The sequence below is a fragment of the Microcaecilia unicolor genome, chromosome 10 (assembly GCF_901765095.1).
Source record: "Microcaecilia unicolor chromosome 10, aMicUni1.1, whole genome shotgun sequence".
Lineage (NCBI taxonomy): Eukaryota > Metazoa > Chordata > Amphibia > Gymnophiona > Siphonopidae > Microcaecilia > Microcaecilia unicolor.
In genome coordinates this window covers 218,894,681-218,912,480 of record NC_044040.1, presented here as the reverse complement: position 1 = coordinate 218,912,480, position 17,800 = coordinate 218,894,681, and the positions used below count along the sequence as shown (strand labels likewise).

The following is a 17,800-nucleotide window of genomic DNA, read 5'->3' as shown; positions in this document are numbered from 1 at the left end:
GAATTGAATGCAGTACTCAAGATGAGGTTGCACCATGAAGTGATAGCAGCATTATAATATTTTTGGTCTTACTGCCCCAGTAGATCTGCCATTCAGAAGCTCCTTTATCAAATTTGAAAGACAAGAACGTTTCCCTGATACGTGTTGCTTAAAACCGTTCAAATATTTGAAAGGTATTAATCCGCAAACGAACCTTTTCCGGAGATGGGAAGGTGGTAGAACGAGAGGACATGAAATGAGATTGAAGGGGGGGGGGGGGGCAGACTCAAGAAAAATGTCAGGAAGTATTTTTTCACGGAGAGAGTAGTGGATGCTTGGAATGCCCTCCCGTGGGAGGTGGTGGAAATGAAACGGTAACGGAATTCAAACATGCGTGGGATAAACATAAAGGAATCCTGTGCAGAAGGAATGGATCCTCAGGAGCTTAGTCAAGATCGGGAGGCGGGGCTGGTGGTTGGGAGGCAGGGATAGTGCTGGGCAGACTTATACGGTCTGTGCCAGAGCCGGTGGTGGGAGGCAGGGATAGTGCTGGGCAGACTTATACGGTCTGTGCCAGAGCCGGTGGTGGGAGGCGGGGCTGGTGGTTGGGAGGGGGGGTTAATGCTGGGCAGACTTATACGGTCTGTGCCAGAGCCGGTGGTGGGAGGCGGGGCTGGTGTTTCGGAGGTGGGGATAGTGCTGGGCAGACTTATACGGTCTGTGCCCTGAAGAACACAGGTTAAAATCAAAGTAGGGTATACAGAAAAATTAGCACATATGACTTATCTTGTTGGGCAGACTGGATGGACCGTGCAGGTCTTTTTCTGCCGTCATCTACTATGTTACTATGTTTTACCACATATTACTGTAGTCCTGTTATTGCAGTGATAGTCCTGGGCTGGAAGCAGTGTGCCAGGAATCCACCAGGTGTCGCTGTTCATCAATCTACTGTTTCTGTATTGATTTTTATTTACTTTTTCCTAATCCAAGAAAACTTTTTCCCTTGGCAAATTACAAACAGAACATAAATTAATATTTACAAACAACCCCAGGAGCTGTGAATGCTGCTTCCACACCCATTCTTGGCCCCAGTTGCGTTGTCAAAAGTTTGAACTGGAGACCTTCCACACAGGGCTGGTGTTAGACATGCGGGGGCCTAGGGCAGAAATTGGGGAGGGGAACTCAAAGCCCACCTGTACTGCTGTGCCTCCTTCAGCTTGATTCAAGGGGTCCCAGAGCAGTTTCTCTGTTTGCCATCCTTTAACTGGCCTGATTCCACATGATAGTTCAGAGCTCATATTGCCCTGAGCCACCAAACCAGCCCAGCACTATCACTGACCAGACTTTCTGATGACAACCCATAGCTTTGTTATTTCACTGTAATTTGCTTTTCAGACTCACCTTTCCAATGTTAGGTTAAAGTACAGAGCAACAGGATCATATAATAAGACATTGACACAATAGAAAAATCTCAGTATACAGTGTGAGGCAAAAAAAAGTAACCCCCTATATTTTTTTGCCTTTTTCTCAGCAACCGCTTTGAATTTCAGTGAGAAATTTTTGCATACTTATTTAGTCGTCATACTTACACATTAGTATTAAACCACATTTAATTATGTTATGTTGATGTTACTGACATTTAAGCATTACTGTCTAGTGATTTTTTTTGTGTTTAAAAATGTTCAGGTTAAAACATTGTACAATAATGTCATTCAAACGATGCAATTGGCAGTGTATCCGAATTTTGCAGTCACACTGACAAATTTTCTTCACATGCTGAGCTTCCAGTTCTTGAGATGATACAGAGCCAATATCGCCTTTGCTACGAAACCTTGTTCGTTCATTGTCCGTGTTCTCATTTTTCCTCTACCGACACCTTGCCCATGATTGCCGTTCCAATCTGAAATGTTTTAAAAGAAATTTTCTGTAAATGATATTATGAAATATAAATTTATTTAGATAGTTTCCAAAAGTCTGTCACTGTGACATTAACAGTAAGCTGGTACCCCTGGGTTTTTCCCCCCCCCCAAGTAATGGTAGTTTTACAGTGCAAACATTTTTGAAAGTGAAAGAATTGCTGGGTGGTCATTCTGAAAAAGTGAATAACTTCACCGTGTTTAAAGATAATTTCATTTCACTCAGCACATAAACATAGATAGTAACAATAATTAAAGCTGTAAACTTTCACATTGAAACTCCGGTTGCTGAGAAAATACCTCTAGAGGGGGTTACTTTTCTTTTTTGTCTCACTCTGTATGTGAAATCAATACAACCTGTGCTAAAGAGCCTTTTGTAAAGCCGGGTTTTAGTGTTCAACTAGCAAAAGGACGTCTCTATGTAAATGGTTCCAGAAACACAGATCTGCACTTGAAAATGCTTATTCTGATGTTCTAATTCAATGAATTTAATTTATGGCGGGGTGGGGGGGGGGGCGCAGAATAAAAGCCCTCTGTATATGCAGTTTTGCTATACTATGCTATGCTACAAGGGTTTTATATCCTGCAAAATCCCTTATTCAGGTTCCCAGTGGGTTACATACAAAACACAGTATAGAAAAATATCAGCAACCTTGTTCGCTCTGTACAAATCACTTTGTTTTCAAAAAAACTTTCAAATAACCAAGTCTTAGCATTCTTTCTAAAAACATCATAAGGAAACAGCAGGACAAGTGATCCACAAGATCCAGAACAGCAGCACGAAAGGAGCAGATCACACAGGTATAGGTCCTTTGAGAAATAGACCTCAGATGAAAGGACCTTTTCCCTTTCGTAATAAGACAAAACTATGGCACATAAATGAAGGCAAATGGATTCCAAACCTCAGCCGCAGAGTAACAATGAGACCCCTTGTGTATTTTTTTATATTTCATACCTTTAACAGATAGAAACTGTAAAATGAAACAGCTATCATTATGACTCCCTGAGTAACCACCCAACAAGCCGATTAAAGAAGGAAATGTATCGGGCACTTTTCCATGTAACATCTTAAATACTAAACAACTTAATTTAAGTTTGATACATAAATTCAAAAGTAAGGGGTAACATGATCTAATGTAGATTTTCGATATATTAATCTTGCAGCCGTATTCTGAACCAGTCGTAATTTCCTCAAAAGTTTCACTGGTAACTTAGAGTTACAGTAATCCAAGAAGCTAAAACTACTGCCCAGCACCCTAAAATGTTGTTAATTAAAATAGGAACGAATCAATTGCAATTGTCTTAATTTAAGAAATTACTTTTTAACCACTGAATCAACTTGTGCCTCAAAATTAATGAGGAATCCAACAAGACACCCAATGCTCTAGAGACACTATCAATTTTAAAACTCATACCATCAGAGAATTGAACGGTAGTTGAAATAGCTCCCTTCTTCCAACCAAACCCATGGAAGCTTTGTTTTTTCACTATTGAGTTTGTCTATAAAGCACAGACCAAGAGGAATCCCCACCTTTTATTTGCATGGAAATTGTGTCCGGATGCGTTCTCCACACGCACGGAAATTGTGTCCGGATGCGTTCTCCACACGCTCGCACGGAAATTGTGTCCGGATGCGTTCTCAATACACTCGCATGGAAATATGGAAATTGTGTCCGGATGCGTTCTCCACACGCTCGCACGGAAATTGTGTCCGGATGCGTTCTCAACACACTCGCATGGAAATATGGAAATTGTGTCCGGATGCCTTCTCCACACGCTCGCACGGAAATTGTGTCCGGATGCGTTCTCAACACACTCGCATGGAAATATGGAAATTGTGTCCGGATGCGTTCTTACTCGCACGGAAATTGTGTCCGGATGTGTTCTGGCTCACACGGAAATTGTGTCTGAATGCATTCTCTACACACTTGCACAGAAACTGTCCAGATGTGTTCTCCACACACTGGTGTAAGGAAACTGTCCGATTACGTTCTCTACACACTTGCATGGAAATTGTGTCCGGATGTGTTCTTACTCGCACGGAAATTGTGTCCGGATGTGTTCTGACTCGCACGGAAATTGTGTCTGAATGCACTCTCTACACACGCGCACAGAAACTGTCCAGATGTGTTCTCCACACACTTGTGTAAGGAAACCGTCCGGTTGCGTTCTCTGCACACTGGCGTGGAAACTGTGTCCGGATAAGGTCTCCACTCACTCACAAAGCAGCTGTCTGGAGGTGTTCCACACACTTGCACGGTAACTGGGTCTGGATGTGATCTCCACACTGTAATATATCTCCAGTGTTAAACTGTGGGGGTGGGAGAACATCAGCCTGAAAAGTTTAGAGCTTTTCAGCTGGGGTGGGGGGTAGTATGACAGAGGTGAACAGCATCGTGTAGAAAACATAAATCAGAAGCAAGAAGTGGTTCACCCTCTCCAAATGTATCCAGGTCAGTATTCAAAAATTTCTCCTGTTAATTTTGTCAGCTTGTTAAATCTGTCCATTCTGACTGGCTTAAATCTGTGTGCAAAGATGGTGCTGGATCAGAGATGTTGCCAGGATAGAGGTATAGGTCAAGTATTGATTGAGTCCGTTTGCTTGATATTAGCACTAATTTAGCTGAGTAAATTTTACTGTCTGATCAACCACTCCTGAATTCCTGTACAATTCCCCCAACCCCAATTTTTCCTGCCCTGTTAAAGTTTGTGCCCCTTGTTGCAGGGATGTGCTTCCCTTCTGGCATTCTTCAAAAAAAAAAAAAAATGTGTGTGCTGTATCAAAAAACACTCTCTCCCCCCCCCCCCACCAACCAATTAAATAAAAAAAGAGGGGACTGATCCCCCCTTCCCTTTTCCCTCCCATGTCTAATATGCCACCCAACTGCCCTGCCAGCTGATTTCTCTCATTACTCTGACAATGGCACTTGTTCTCGGAGCAGTGACGGAAGGACAGTCAGTGGGAGGAAGAAACAAATCCTCCTACAACCCTCGGAGGTCTGAGGGAGTACAAGGCACAGTTTAGATATGAGAGATCAGACCTCACTTATTTTGCATTATTGCTAGTGGGGGATGGGGCCATATGCAGTATTTTAGGGATGCTGGGAGGGAGGAGGATCCTGCAATGAGAGATTTTTAAATTTCAGGGAACTCATTGGGTGGGATGGGGAGAGATTTTTTTTTTTTAATAGAACTTAACCAGGTGAATCTAGTAAGATAGTCAGCTCTGCATTACCCAGGTAACTGCAGCGGGTTTAGCAGGTATATTTATCCCTCTGATCGGACTTTGAGGCATCTAATGAAATATTAATCAGCACACAGTTAAATTATTAAATCTTTTGCCATGGGTTCAAGAGTGTATTCCTAGAAAAGGAGGATGTAAATGGATATTAGAGACTGGATGGAAGCCGAGTTACTGAATAATTGCATATTTACCAAGAGCACGAAGTTGGGCTCCTTCATGTATTTAGAGACAGTATAATGATTCCTGTATACTCAGCTTCTGCAGGCAGGATGTATGTGTTACTGTCTCAAGCGGATGATGTCTATGGCTCATTGTTTAAAAGAGTGTTTCGTGTTTTGGAGTATAGTATTTCCTGAGTAATCAGCTGCTGCAGTCAGGTTGTATGTGTGGCACAATGGGGCTCCCATGTTTTTTTGATTTGTATTGCTGCCCAATGACACTTTTTCCCATCAGAGTACTTCCCTTGGTTGGCCAGCAGGTGGTGTTTGACCTCTGAATTATAGCTTCTTTTTACCTACATTCCCCAAAAGACAAAAGTAACCTTCTGTATCATGGGTCAAACATCCCTAGTGCTAATGCTCTGTACTCTGATTGGCCTTGAAGCCAAAGACTTAGCCCAGAATGTGCCAGAACTCCTCAGTCTCAGTTGGGAGTGTGGAGGGAGTAGACCTCTGTTCTGAGGCGCTGCAATTCCTGTGAGCTGTTCCTTTTTCCTGACCTCTCCAGGTACTACTTAGGTAATAAAAAGTGTTCAGCTAGATTTAACATCAAATCCCTGTTATTTTACCTATTCCTGTTTGTTGTTTAAACTTTTACCGTTCACTGTTTTACATTTTTTGGTAATAAACCTATTAGTTTGTTAGCTCTGCTGTCCTGGACTGACCAAGAATCCTGGCAGTTTGTGTTCTCAGACTGTGGATGTTTCTAGGAACAGTGGGATCCCTAGTATTGTGGCCCCAGTGCCCCAGGAAACCACCGGGGAAATAACTTGCAGGTGGGAGAACTTCTCCAGAGGCAAGCAGGACCCAGCAGGTGGATGGAGGGTATGCCGATGTAGGGGCACATGCACAGGTGGGCCTGAGCAATGCTGGGCCATACCCTCCAGGTGGGTGCTAGGGGTAACACGGCGTTATGTGATAGTATGCATTTCTGTCTCAAGCAGGTGATGTCTGTTGTACATTGTGTGCAAGAGTGTTTCGTGCTTTGAAGTATGGCCTTTCCTAATGATTGATCTTCTCATGCTTTCAGGCATACATAGAAAAGTACATGTTTTCCAGTGTTGTGGCTCAGGATCTTCTGGATTCCTTCCTGAACTTTTTCCCAGAGCTGCAGGAGAAATGTGTGGAGAGCCGCGAAGGTAGATGTGACTGGGAACTGGGCTTGGTTTGATGGAGATGGTTTGCAATTGTGTTGAGGATAGGCCCTTTTTCAGTAGGGTCAGCAGTGTTGAGTAATTCTTATGCTGTTACCAGGATGGGAAAGTCTGTTGTTCCCGAATAGAGTAAAGCCCTGAGCCTGCTGGATTATTTGTGCAGCCCCCACTTGACTCTGCTCTGCTCTTCTTTCTAGGTTTGGAGTTTGACCGTTGGTTAAATGCCACAGGGCCACCTCTGGCTGAGCCTGACTTATCTCAGGGTTCTAGTTTTACCAATCCTGTGGAGACACTCTGCAGGCTCTGGACTGCCGATCCCTTGGATGCTAGCGCCGCAGTAGCCAGCGCTGACATCACTACATGGAGAACATTCCAAACGGTGCTTTTCCTGGACCGGCTACTGGACAGGTCTCCACTGCCACATGGTAAGAGCCACACTAGCATAGGATGGGATGTCTCTGGCTCTGCCATAATATGGGGGCCTGAGTTCTGAAGGCAGGATGATCAAGTCAGCATTCCCAGTAATGATAATGGCCTTTGGAGCAAGGTCAAAGCTGAAGGTAGTGATTAAGGTTCATTACATAAGCCAAAAGCATTTGTAGAAGTGAAAAGTCAGTGTGAAGGCCGCAGTATTTCAGAGCTGTCTGCTCCTGTTGAAAACAGATTTTGAAGACAAACCCAAAAGGAAGAGGATAACACGAGAACTTCCAACGTGGAGTTTGGTCAAGAACTTTCTTAACCCTCCATTGCCCCTGGTACAAAATAAGTACCTGAATATATGTAAACCGCTTTGAATGTAGTTGCAAAAACCTCAGAAAGGCAGTATGTCAAGTCCCATTTCCCTTTCCCTTTATTAGACACCCAAACGGGGCCGTGTTTTGGAGGAAGAGCCAGGTTGCCTCAGGGTTCAAATACAGATGTACTTAAAACTCAATAGTGTAATACACAGTACCTTAAATAAACTGCTCTGATGATGAGCCGAGGTAAGAAAAAGCAAAACTGCAGTTTAATTCAAACAGAAGCTATGGTGTCAAAGTTTTTGGCGCCATAGCGTCTGTTTGTCTCCTGTACCAGTTGCTCCATAAAGCAGTCCTTGATTTCTTCAAGGAATTTTTACCTCCCTAGCACGCCCAGATGTTACATTTACCCAGTCGATATCGGAGTAATTGAAATCACCCATTATATTGTGTTGCCCAGTTTGTTAGCCTCCCTAATTTCTGATAACATTTCTACATCCTGGCCAGGTGGACGGTAGTACATTCCTATCACTATCTGTGACTTCCTTCAGCTACCTCGACCCCAGACTCTGGAATGATCTCCCTTGTCATATATTCGGAATCTACCCACCATTGTCACTGAAACATGCACTGAAGACTCATCTCTTTAACTCTGTTTTTTTTCTCTCCCCCTTAATACCTCCGTTTCTCTCTGAACTTTAGACATGGCTCTTACCCACCTCCTAGTCCCCTTTTGGTTCTCTCCCCTGCGCAGTCTTTCATCTGTTCCTCCTCTTTTTCTCCCTTTGTCTTCCCCACCTTTTTAATTTTTTGGTATATCAAATTGCTGGGAATAAAAAGTAAAGGAGTGTGGTAGCCGTGTTAGTCCACTCTTAAGGTTATCAATAGAAATCAAACAAAATAAAACATGGAAAAGAAAATAAGATGATACCTTTTTTATTGGACATAACTTAATACATTTCTTGATTAGCTTTCGAAGGTTGCCCTTCTTCGTCAGATCGGAAATAAGCAAATGTGCTAGCTGACAGTGTATATAAGTGAAAACATTAAGCATTACTATGACAGTCTGACAGGGTGGGAGGATGGGGGTGGGTAGGGGGTATGCATGGGGACATCAAAGCATTTCATTGATATTCTAACAGGATGGGTGTGGATAGGTGAGGGGAGGGTGATCAACAGAGACATACAGCTTTATGGTTTATAATGGGCTAGGAACCCCAGATCCTTGTTAAGTCCTTTCTGTTGGGTGTTAAAATATTCAATCATTCTGACTTCAAAGGTCTTAAGTTCTTGTATGGTTTTAAAGTTACCTTTCAGGATTCTCACTGTGAAGTCACTGGTACAGTGTCCTGGTCCTGTAAAATGCTGACCAACAGGGGTGGGAGCCCTACTGGCACCAGTATTGTTCATGTGATGTCTATGTAAATTGAATCTTGTCTTAAGCATCTGGCCTGTTTCTCCAATGTAACATCCTTTGTTACATTTTTTACACTGAATGATATATACCACATTGGAAGATGAGCAAGTGAAAGATCCCTTTATGTTGAATATCTTTCCTTTGTGGATGACTTTGGGGTCCTGTGAAATATTTTGGCATAGTTTGCAACTGGATAAATTACAGGGAAGTGTGCCCTTCTGTTCCTTTTCAGTCTGTGAAGGAAGTTTACTTCTGATTAGCTTGTGTTTTTAAATTGGGTGGCTGTCGGAAGGCCAGTACTGGTGGGGATGGGAATATCTCTTTCATTAATTCATCCTCCTGGAGTATAGGTTGTAGATCTCTTATGATTTTCCTCAGTTTTTCCAGCTCTGGATTGTATGTCACTACAAGGGGAATTCTGTCTGTGGATTTTTTCTCCTTGTACTGTAGCAGATTCTCCCTGGGTGTTTTGAGGGAGGAGGCAATATTCTTGGAGATTATTTTGGGGTTGTAGCCTTTCTGTTTGAAGGATGTGATATGCTTTGATGTCCCCATGCATACCTCCGACCCACCCCCATCCTCCCACCCTGTCAGACTGTCATAGTAATGCTTGAATGTTTTCACTTATATACACTGTCAGCTAGCACATTTGCTTATTTCCGATCTGACGAAGAAGGGCAACCTTCGAAAGCTAATCAAAAAATGTATTAAGTTATGTCCAATAAAAAAGGTATCATCTTATTTTCTTTTCCATGTTTTATTTTGTTTGATTTCTATAGATTCAACATGGAATGTTGCTATTCCACTAGCAACATTCCATGTAGAAGTCGGCCCTTGCAGATCACCAATGTGGCCGCGCAGGCTTCTGCTTCTGTGAGTCTGACGTCCTGCACGTACGTGCAGGACGTCAGACTCACAGAAACAGAAGCCTGCGCAGCCTTCTACATGGAATGTTGCTAGTGGAATAGCAACATTCCATGTAGAATCTCCAATAGTAGCAACATTCCATGTAGAATCTCAAATAGTAGCAACATTCCATACAGAATCTCCAATGGTATCTATTTTACTGTCATAGTAATGCTTGAATGTTTTCACTTATATACACTGTCAGCTAGCACATTTGCTTATTGCCGATCTGAGGAAGAAGGGCAACCTTCGAAAGCTAATCAAGAAATGTATTAAGTTATGTCCAATAAAAAAGGTATCATCTTATTTTCTTTTCCATGTTTGATTTTGTTTGATTTCTATTGGGAATAAAAATAAATTACTACTACTACTTATCATTTCCATAGCGCTACTAGAAATAAAAATAAATAAGAGTAGAAATAGAGGTAGACTCTATTCAGTCTGTAACTGTGACAACTGAAGAAGTGAATAGTCGGGGGTGGTGGGGAGGCTACGAGTCGGAGTTCAGGCTGGAAGAGGCCTGTTGGACGAGATGCGTCTTCAGGGCAGTTTTGAATCTTCAGTTCTGAGGTTGACTGGAAGTGAGTTCCAGAGTGACTGGGCAGTCAGACACTATGACATGTACAGTCGAGCCTTACTTGGTGGATAGAGAGTTTGATACCTCTTGTAAAGTTTGCTGTGTTTTGCTTTGATAAACATATAAGTAAAAATAAATAACTAAAAACCTTCATTTTGTTAAGGCTGAAAGATCTGCATGGAGTTAGTATATGTATTTAATAGTAGCTGATAAGTGTGAAGAATCTGTGGGTTAGAGGTGGTTCTCTGTGTACAGACACACAAAAGAGAGAACTGGGGTCATGGTGGGACGTAGACTGATTCATGGCTTCTGAGTTTAAGAACTTGCAGGCACTACAGAGAGATTCTGTTCTTAGGAAGTGGCTGAACCCAGATCCTGAGTCTGATACTTGTGCTGTAGTTTCTCCCTGCTGGAGCTCTGCTATCTCTGCATTCAGATTATGAACATGTCTAAGTTTGCTGCAGCTCACATGAAAAACACAGATGTGTCCAGTGCTTCCAGGTGTAGCTTTTGCACAGACTGACCACTTCGAATAAAACTGTTTGTCTTCCTGCATTTGTTTGAGAGAATCCCTTCAAGATTTTGTTTCATTCAGGATACATTTCAGGTATCACTTTGAGGCAGGTGGGTGTAAATCAGAAGTTAATCATCTCATTAATGTTCTCATTTAACTGTCCAGGGTCTGGCTTTCCCCCTCTGTTGGAGCTAAGAGTTTAACAGCCATCCTGCCCCTCCACAGAGAGACCAGTCCTGGAATCCAACAGTTCCATTGTATCTGAATCTTGGGTGTCCACTGATCCGAGACTAGGGCCAAATGAAGTTGCCTAAAAAGTGTTACAGATTTAGGGTGTGAGGAGGGGATTTCAGGTCCTGTTGACCCTGTATGTACTGTGCTCATTAAACAAACATTATTTATGTCCTCTTGCCTGAAGCTCCCTGGCTAGGCTGGTTATTTACCAAAAAATAGCAAACAGAAGTATCTGTATAAAAAAAGAAAGAAGTAGGGGGTAGACCAAGTGTAAATCCAAACAGTTGGTTTATTAAAAAAAAAAACAGGTCCAAGAACTCGATGCAGTCCTGCGTTTCGATGCTAACCGTGCCTGCTTCAGGAGTCAAACAAGGTAACTCAGCCAATGATAACCACACATAAACTGGCTGGAGAATCCAAAGTTCGGACTGTAGTGCCAAGACAGCACGTACAGAGCTAAATGCGTGTCAGCCATTTGGTCTACCCCCTACTTTGGTCTTTTTTTTTTATAAGTTATTTATGCACCGATAAAACCATAAGGTCTCCCCCAAGAGTCACCTGTACACGAAGTGTCTCCATAACAAAGCTTCTCTGCTCAATTCGTTAAGACCTAAAATGGCCTTTGAGTTGGAGTTCTGAGAAAAGGCAAATGAAATAGTCTTAGTGATTTTGTGCCTGTGTATGTCTTCCATTAACTTTGTTACACTGCTTCAGTGCTTAATCATCTTTTTCCTGACTACAGAGGTCATGGCACAGCTCTCCAAAAGTTACTCGTCACTTCTGGACTCCATGAATGCAGAGATTCGAATCCGCTGGCTGCAGCTGGTGGTGCGTAACAACTACTATCCCGATCTGTACAAAGTACGACGCTTCCTGGAGAACCAGGTGAGAACAGCTTTCAGATTGTATATAAGAATAGCCATACTGGGTCAGACCAATGGTCCATATAGCCCAGTATCCTGCTTCCATAAGTACATTATTCCCATACTGGAACAGACCGAAGGTCCATCAAGCCCAGCATCCTGTTTCCAACAGTGGCCAATCCAGGTCACAAGTACTTGGCAGAAACCCAAAGAGTAGCAACATTCCATGCTACCAATCCCAGACCAAGTAGTGGCTTCCCCCATGTCTGTCTCAATTGCAGACTATGGACTTTTCCTGCAGGAACTTGTCCAAACCTTTTTTAAACCCAGATTCATTAACTGCTGTTACCATGTCCTCCGACAACAAGTTCCAGAGCTTAACTATTCTTTGAATGAAAAAAATATTTCTTCCTATTTGTTTCAAAATTATTTCCATGTAATTTCATTGAGTGTCCCCTGGTGTTTGTACTTTCTGAAAGAGTGAAAAGTTGATTCACTTTTAACTGTTCTACACCACTCAAGATTTTTGTCTTTGGGGAAAACCATGGGTTTTAATTACTGACCCAAAATGTCTTATAAGGAATACTGATGCCTTTCAATCTGTAAGGGTAACTTGAGCCCACTACTGAAGTGCTGTATGATATTTGGAAATTAGAGTTGAATACGTTTTTCAGACCAGTTGTAACTTCAAAATCTGCACAATGGTCCACAAAATTATCTACAGCGAAGCCCCAGGATATATGACAGAGCTCATACACCTGCCTTCCAGAAACACAATCAGATCAACAAGAACATACCTAAATCTTCACTACCCAAGCTGCAAAGGACTCAAATACAAATCAACTTATGCAAGCAGCTTCTCCTACATAACCACGCAAATGTGGAATGCACTACCAAAAGCCGTGAAAACAACATACGACCATGTAAACTTCAGAAAATCACTCAAAACCTACCTTACTGACATAACCTAAAAGCCATAACTAACTAAAGCTAGAATTGGACTCAACACAACTCCTCCTCGCTACGATTCCCTAATATGTCTGTAACACAAGTATGTACTCGACCATAATACCACTTTGTATTTGTTCTGTACCGGCTGGCGTAAGCCTACGGTATTCTGTAAGCCACATTGAGCCTGCAAATAGGTGGGAAAATGTGGGATGCAAATGTAACAAATAAATAAATAACTTGGCAAAGAGAGACTGTCCCTGAAAAAGAGAGATACATGGTAGCCCAAAGTTCCCTTTCAGTGAAGTTTGCCTGGGACTGGTGTCCCAGTGCCTTTGGGTGAAACAGCCTGGACATTGCTGGCAGTGTAGAAGATGCTGTCTTGAACTTTCTCTGTTGGGAAGGTTGCTGGGATGCTGTTCAACCCCAGCCTCCACGTGTTCCCAGGGGTAAGACTCCCAGGTATTGTGGCCATCATCCCTTTAGAGTTGCATTCGTAGGCTATCGCTTCAGGGACCCGCAGGAGAGACTGGCAGGCAAGCTCTGCTCCTCCTTCCCCGATGAATGAGAGTATCGTGCACCTGTTCCCCTGTCCCAGGAGTGATTCTGTACTCATTGCTAAACCTCATTTTACTATTAACTTGTTAACTTGAAACTGAGTGATGGACAGAGTTGGGTATCCTGCTGTCCCCTCTCCCTGCTATTCCTTTTCCCAAACAGCGCCCTGATACTGTGGAGGTGTAGCTTAGTGGTTACTGCAGTGGCCTGAGAACCTGGGGAACTGGGTTCAATTCCCACTGCAGCTCCTTGTGACTCTGGGTAAGTCACTTAACCCTCCTTTGCCCCAGGTACAAAATAAGTACCTGTGTATAATATGTAAACCGCTTTGATTACAACCACAGAAAGGCAGTATATCAAGTCCCATCCCCTTTCTGCTCAATAGGGCTGAGACTGGGACTGTAGAAATCCCATTGCAGCTGGGGGTGACTTTCCAATACGGCTTAGAGCCAGCAGCACAGATCTATACATATAAAGTATCAGATACCATGTAAAATGAGTTCATCTTGTTGGGCAGACTGGATGGACCGTACAGGTCTTTATCTGCCATCATTTACTATGTTACTATGTTATATACAGAGATGTGTAGCTGGGCATCTTTCCTGCTTTTTTATCTCACAGTGGTCTTTCTTTCCTCAGATGTCACGGATGTACACAGTTCCGCTGTATGAGGACCTCTGTGCCAGCTCTCTGAACCCCTTTGCCGTGGAGGTTTTTTATCAGACTCAGAATCAGCTGCACCCAAACCTGCGGAAAACCATCCAACAGATTCTGCTGCAGGGAGTGAATTCTGCCCTTTCCTCCACAGACCCTGCCATGGGTGCACTGACTACACCAGCTGAGCCCACTCAAGGGGCCATATCTCTCAGGGATGTAAATGTTTTGGCATAGCCAGCCAAGTTGAAAGAGAAGAGAACAGGCAGAGCTATTTCCAGGCCTCAATCCTGTCGGATTGTAGATTCTCAGAGGGAGGTCCTCTGTTTCCGTGTGCCTCTTGTGAATGTATCTCTGCTGCTTAAGGATATGCTGGAAGCCCGGAGGCGCTAGGCATCCACAGCTTCCTGCTTAGGAAAGAAGAGACCCAAAGGAATCCTGCTGGCACCTACAACCCCAAATGGGAGCAGTGTATGTGGGATAAGAGGGTACAGTTGTATCCTGAATGAAAATGAAAGTCCCCAGAAGGAAAGAGTTCACATGTGATGAAAAGTATTTCTTTCTTTTAGAAGCAGGTGCACACTGTGCAAGGTACTGAACACCAGGAAACAGGTTTCTTATTGCATAATAACATCATTCTGCAAAGGCTGTTGAATGAAAGTACCTGTGGCCAACCCAGTGAGCAGTGGCAGTAAGACCCATCACTGCCAGCACCTGTAAATCAAACAGTAGAGACCCGTACGGTAGGCGAGAGTTGGACTCCTAAAATAAAAAGGGTCTCTCTCTCTCTCTCTCTGTATTAAGAGTGGCGCAGACCCAGTATTGAACTGTTTAAACTCTGGGCAGAATGTTTCATGCTCAAAACAGTGTGCAGATTTTTTTGTATGTGGTTTTTAATAATGACAAAAAGCTACCAAATCCTATGTTCCTTATTTTTTTTTTTTTACTTTCTGACCCTATTATGTCTGGGCCTGTTGCATTCATGCTTTGCCTGCCAGGACCAGCGGATATGATAACTCACAACCGTGGTGTGCTGGATGTGACATCACAAGACGTATTCAGGAGGGTGAGAAAGCTGGCTGCGAGCAGGAGGGCAGGGAACATGAAACAGCCAGCTTGGGATTTGGTGGGAGCATGGCAGGATTTAACAGGGCTGACTAAGAGAAAACATGCAGTGCAGCTGCATCGCACAAAGAGGCTGAAGTACTGAAGCGTTATTTAGGGGGTTTTTGCACACACTGTATTTGTACCGGGATTCTGTGCAAATATGCCTGGTACAAGTATAGTGCACATAGGTTTGCTGCAAGGTTTTTCTCAGATGAGATGTAATTATTTTTTGTGAAATCACGCTTGCAAACTTATATTCATGTATAGTTTTACTATGTGTTCGTAGTTAATGGGCTGCTTTGCATAACTTTGCTTCACAGCGACTATGAATTGAATTCATAATTTGCATTTGTAAAACTACATGTGAAAAATAGCTGTTTGCAAAGCAGACCATTGAATTTTGCATGCCGATGGGGAAACCGTGTTCAGTACTGCAAATAATATGCACAGTTTGCCTGTTCGGCATACAAAGCAGCCTTTGCACAATGTTAATGCTGTTTAGTGCATTTGGCCTGAAGGGGCTAAGTAGTGATATTGTGACTTGTCTTACTACTGGCTTTTCCGTCGCTCTCCAGCCTTCTGTGTACACCATCCTCCTTGCAGAGGGCAGGCGAACTCTCTCTTGTGGCCTTAATATGCTGACTGGCACTCGTCTGCAGAGCTAGCCATCCAGCAGAGCCTGTCCTGGTTACAAACCGTTAGCAGCTTTAAGTGCTCCAGTGATGGCAAGCAGGCTACGCGATGGAAGAAAACCCCCTGGGCAGACTTTTGTAGGACATGTGGTCCAGTGGATGTGCCAAACCGTGGCCTGTCCCACTCTGGTGCTACAACAGCTGTGCCATGGTGTTTCCTATCACACTGTGCTCATGGGGTATCAGTAACCCTTGGCAGCTGTAAGTGAGTTCTGATGTGTGGCACAAGAATGACGGTGCACCTTTTTAGGTCTCTCACTGCTCTCGTATGATGCCAAAACAGCCCCTGTGCACTTCTCTGCAGTGTGACTGGCATTGTCTTTTCTGCTGGACTGTGCACTTTGGTTGTTGCTGAAGGGTGGCTTTAGAACTTGTAGGAGTGGGGAATCAGTTGGTAGAGACTTTTTAAAAATCATTCTCCATTTGCCTTAAAAAGTGAAGCCATACACACAACGGACAGTTTGCAGCACTAAATATCTCAGGCAAAAAAAAAAAAAAAAAAAAGCATTTGTGCTGTTCAGTATTGTGTGTGTGTGTGTGTGTGTGTGTGTGTGTACACACATGTTCAGTGTGTAGCTGTCTAAGATTCATCCTATCTCCCCCATCCTGTTTTCTGAGTGTGCTGCCTGCTATATTGGGAGTTTGAAATTAATTGTACACTGCTTGGAGGCTTTGCATTTTGATATTCTTGAATTTGCTTTTAAGATCGTAAGCTACAGCCGAGAGCTGCCAAACCACTTTGCCCCCTTTCATAGCACTATAGTGTTTTGCAGGGTCTCAGGCCTCCCTTTTGTAGCACTATAGTATCATATGAATCCTTTGACCTCCATTTTAGAAACATGACAGCAGATAGGGCCAAATGGCCCATTCTTAGTAACCCCTAACTCCTTTTCCTAAGAGATCCCACATGCCTGGCCTACACTTTCTTAAATTCAGACACAGTCCTTGTCTCCATGAAGTCCATGACCTCCCTTTTATAGCACTATACTGTTATACAGTCTCAGGCCTCCATTTTATAGTACTATAGTGTTTTGCAGAGTCTCAGGCATACATTTGGTAGCACTACAGTATCATGTAAAGTCCTCAGGCCTTTTCTTTTGTTTTTATTGTTATCATGTCATGTACCATCCCAGACCTTCCTTTTATAGCACTACAGTGGGGGAAATAAGTATTTGATCCCTTGCTGATTTTGTAAGTGTGCCCACTGACAAAGACATGAGCAGCCCATAATTGAAGGGTAGGTTATTGGTAACAGTGAGAGATAGCACATCACAAATTAAATCCGGAAAATCACATTGTGGAAAGTATATGAATTTATTTGCATTCTGCAGAGGGAAATAAGTATTTGATCCCTCTGGCAAACAAGACCTAATACTTGGTGGCAAAACCCTTGTTGGCAAGCACAGCGGTCAGACGTCTTCTGTAGTTGATGATGAGGTTTGCACACATGTCAGGAGGAATTTTGGTCCACTCCTCTTTGCAGATCATCTCTAAATCATTAAGAGTTCTGGGCTGTCGCTTGGCAACTCGCAGCTTCAGCTCCCTCCATAAGTTTTCAATGGGATTAAGGTCTGGTGACTGGCTAGGCCACTCCATGACCCTAATGTGCTTCTTCCTGAGCCACTCCTTTGTTGCCTTGGCTGTATGTTTTGGGTCATTGTCGTGCTGGAAGACCCAGCCACGACCCATTTTTAAGGCCCTGGCGGAGGGAAGGAGGTTGTCACTCAGAATTGTACGGTACATGGCCCCATCCATTCTCCCATTGATGCGGTGAAGTAGTCCTGTGCCCTTAGCAGAGAAACACCCCCAAAACATAACATTTCCGCCTCCATGCTTGACAGTGGGGACGGTGTTCTTTGGGTCATAGGCAGCATTTCTCTTCCTCCAAACACGGCGAGTTGAGTTCATGCCAAGAGCTCAATTTTTGTCTCATCTGACCACAGCACCTTCTCCCAATCACTCTCGGCATCATCCAGGTGTTCACTGGCAAACTTCAGACGGGCCGTCACATGTGCCTTCCGGAGCAGGGGGACCTTGCGGGCACTGCAGGATTGCAATCCGTTATGTCGTAATGTGTTACCA

The 17,800-nt window shown here is 43.4% G+C and overlaps 1 protein-coding gene and 1 long non-coding RNA gene across 2 annotated transcripts in view; one reads left to right on the top strand and one right to left on the bottom strand.

Moving 5' to 3' along the window:
* RNPEPL1 (arginyl aminopeptidase like 1) overlaps positions 1-16,222 on the top strand; it is a 31,932-nt gene extending 15,710 nt beyond the window's left edge. Inside the window, exons 8-11 of the mRNA XM_030215844.1 lie at positions 6,388-6,496; positions 6,709-6,936; positions 11,639-11,781; positions 13,905-16,222. Coding sequence (XP_030071704.1) covers positions 6,388-6,496; positions 6,709-6,936; positions 11,639-11,781; positions 13,905-14,156 — 732 coding nt within the window. The 3' untranslated portion in view covers positions 14,157-16,222. The remainder of the gene's footprint in view (positions 1-6,387; positions 6,497-6,708; positions 6,937-11,638; positions 11,782-13,904) is intronic.
* Positions 14,852-16,868, bottom strand: LOC115478479. Its single transcript, XR_003943531.1, has 2 exons — positions 16,686-16,868; positions 14,852-16,542 (listed from the first exon to the last, which is right to left on the bottom strand). It is a non-coding gene; the product is annotated as an uncharacterized LOC115478479 (long non-coding RNA).
* Between the last annotated feature and the right edge of the window lie 932 nt (positions 16,869-17,800).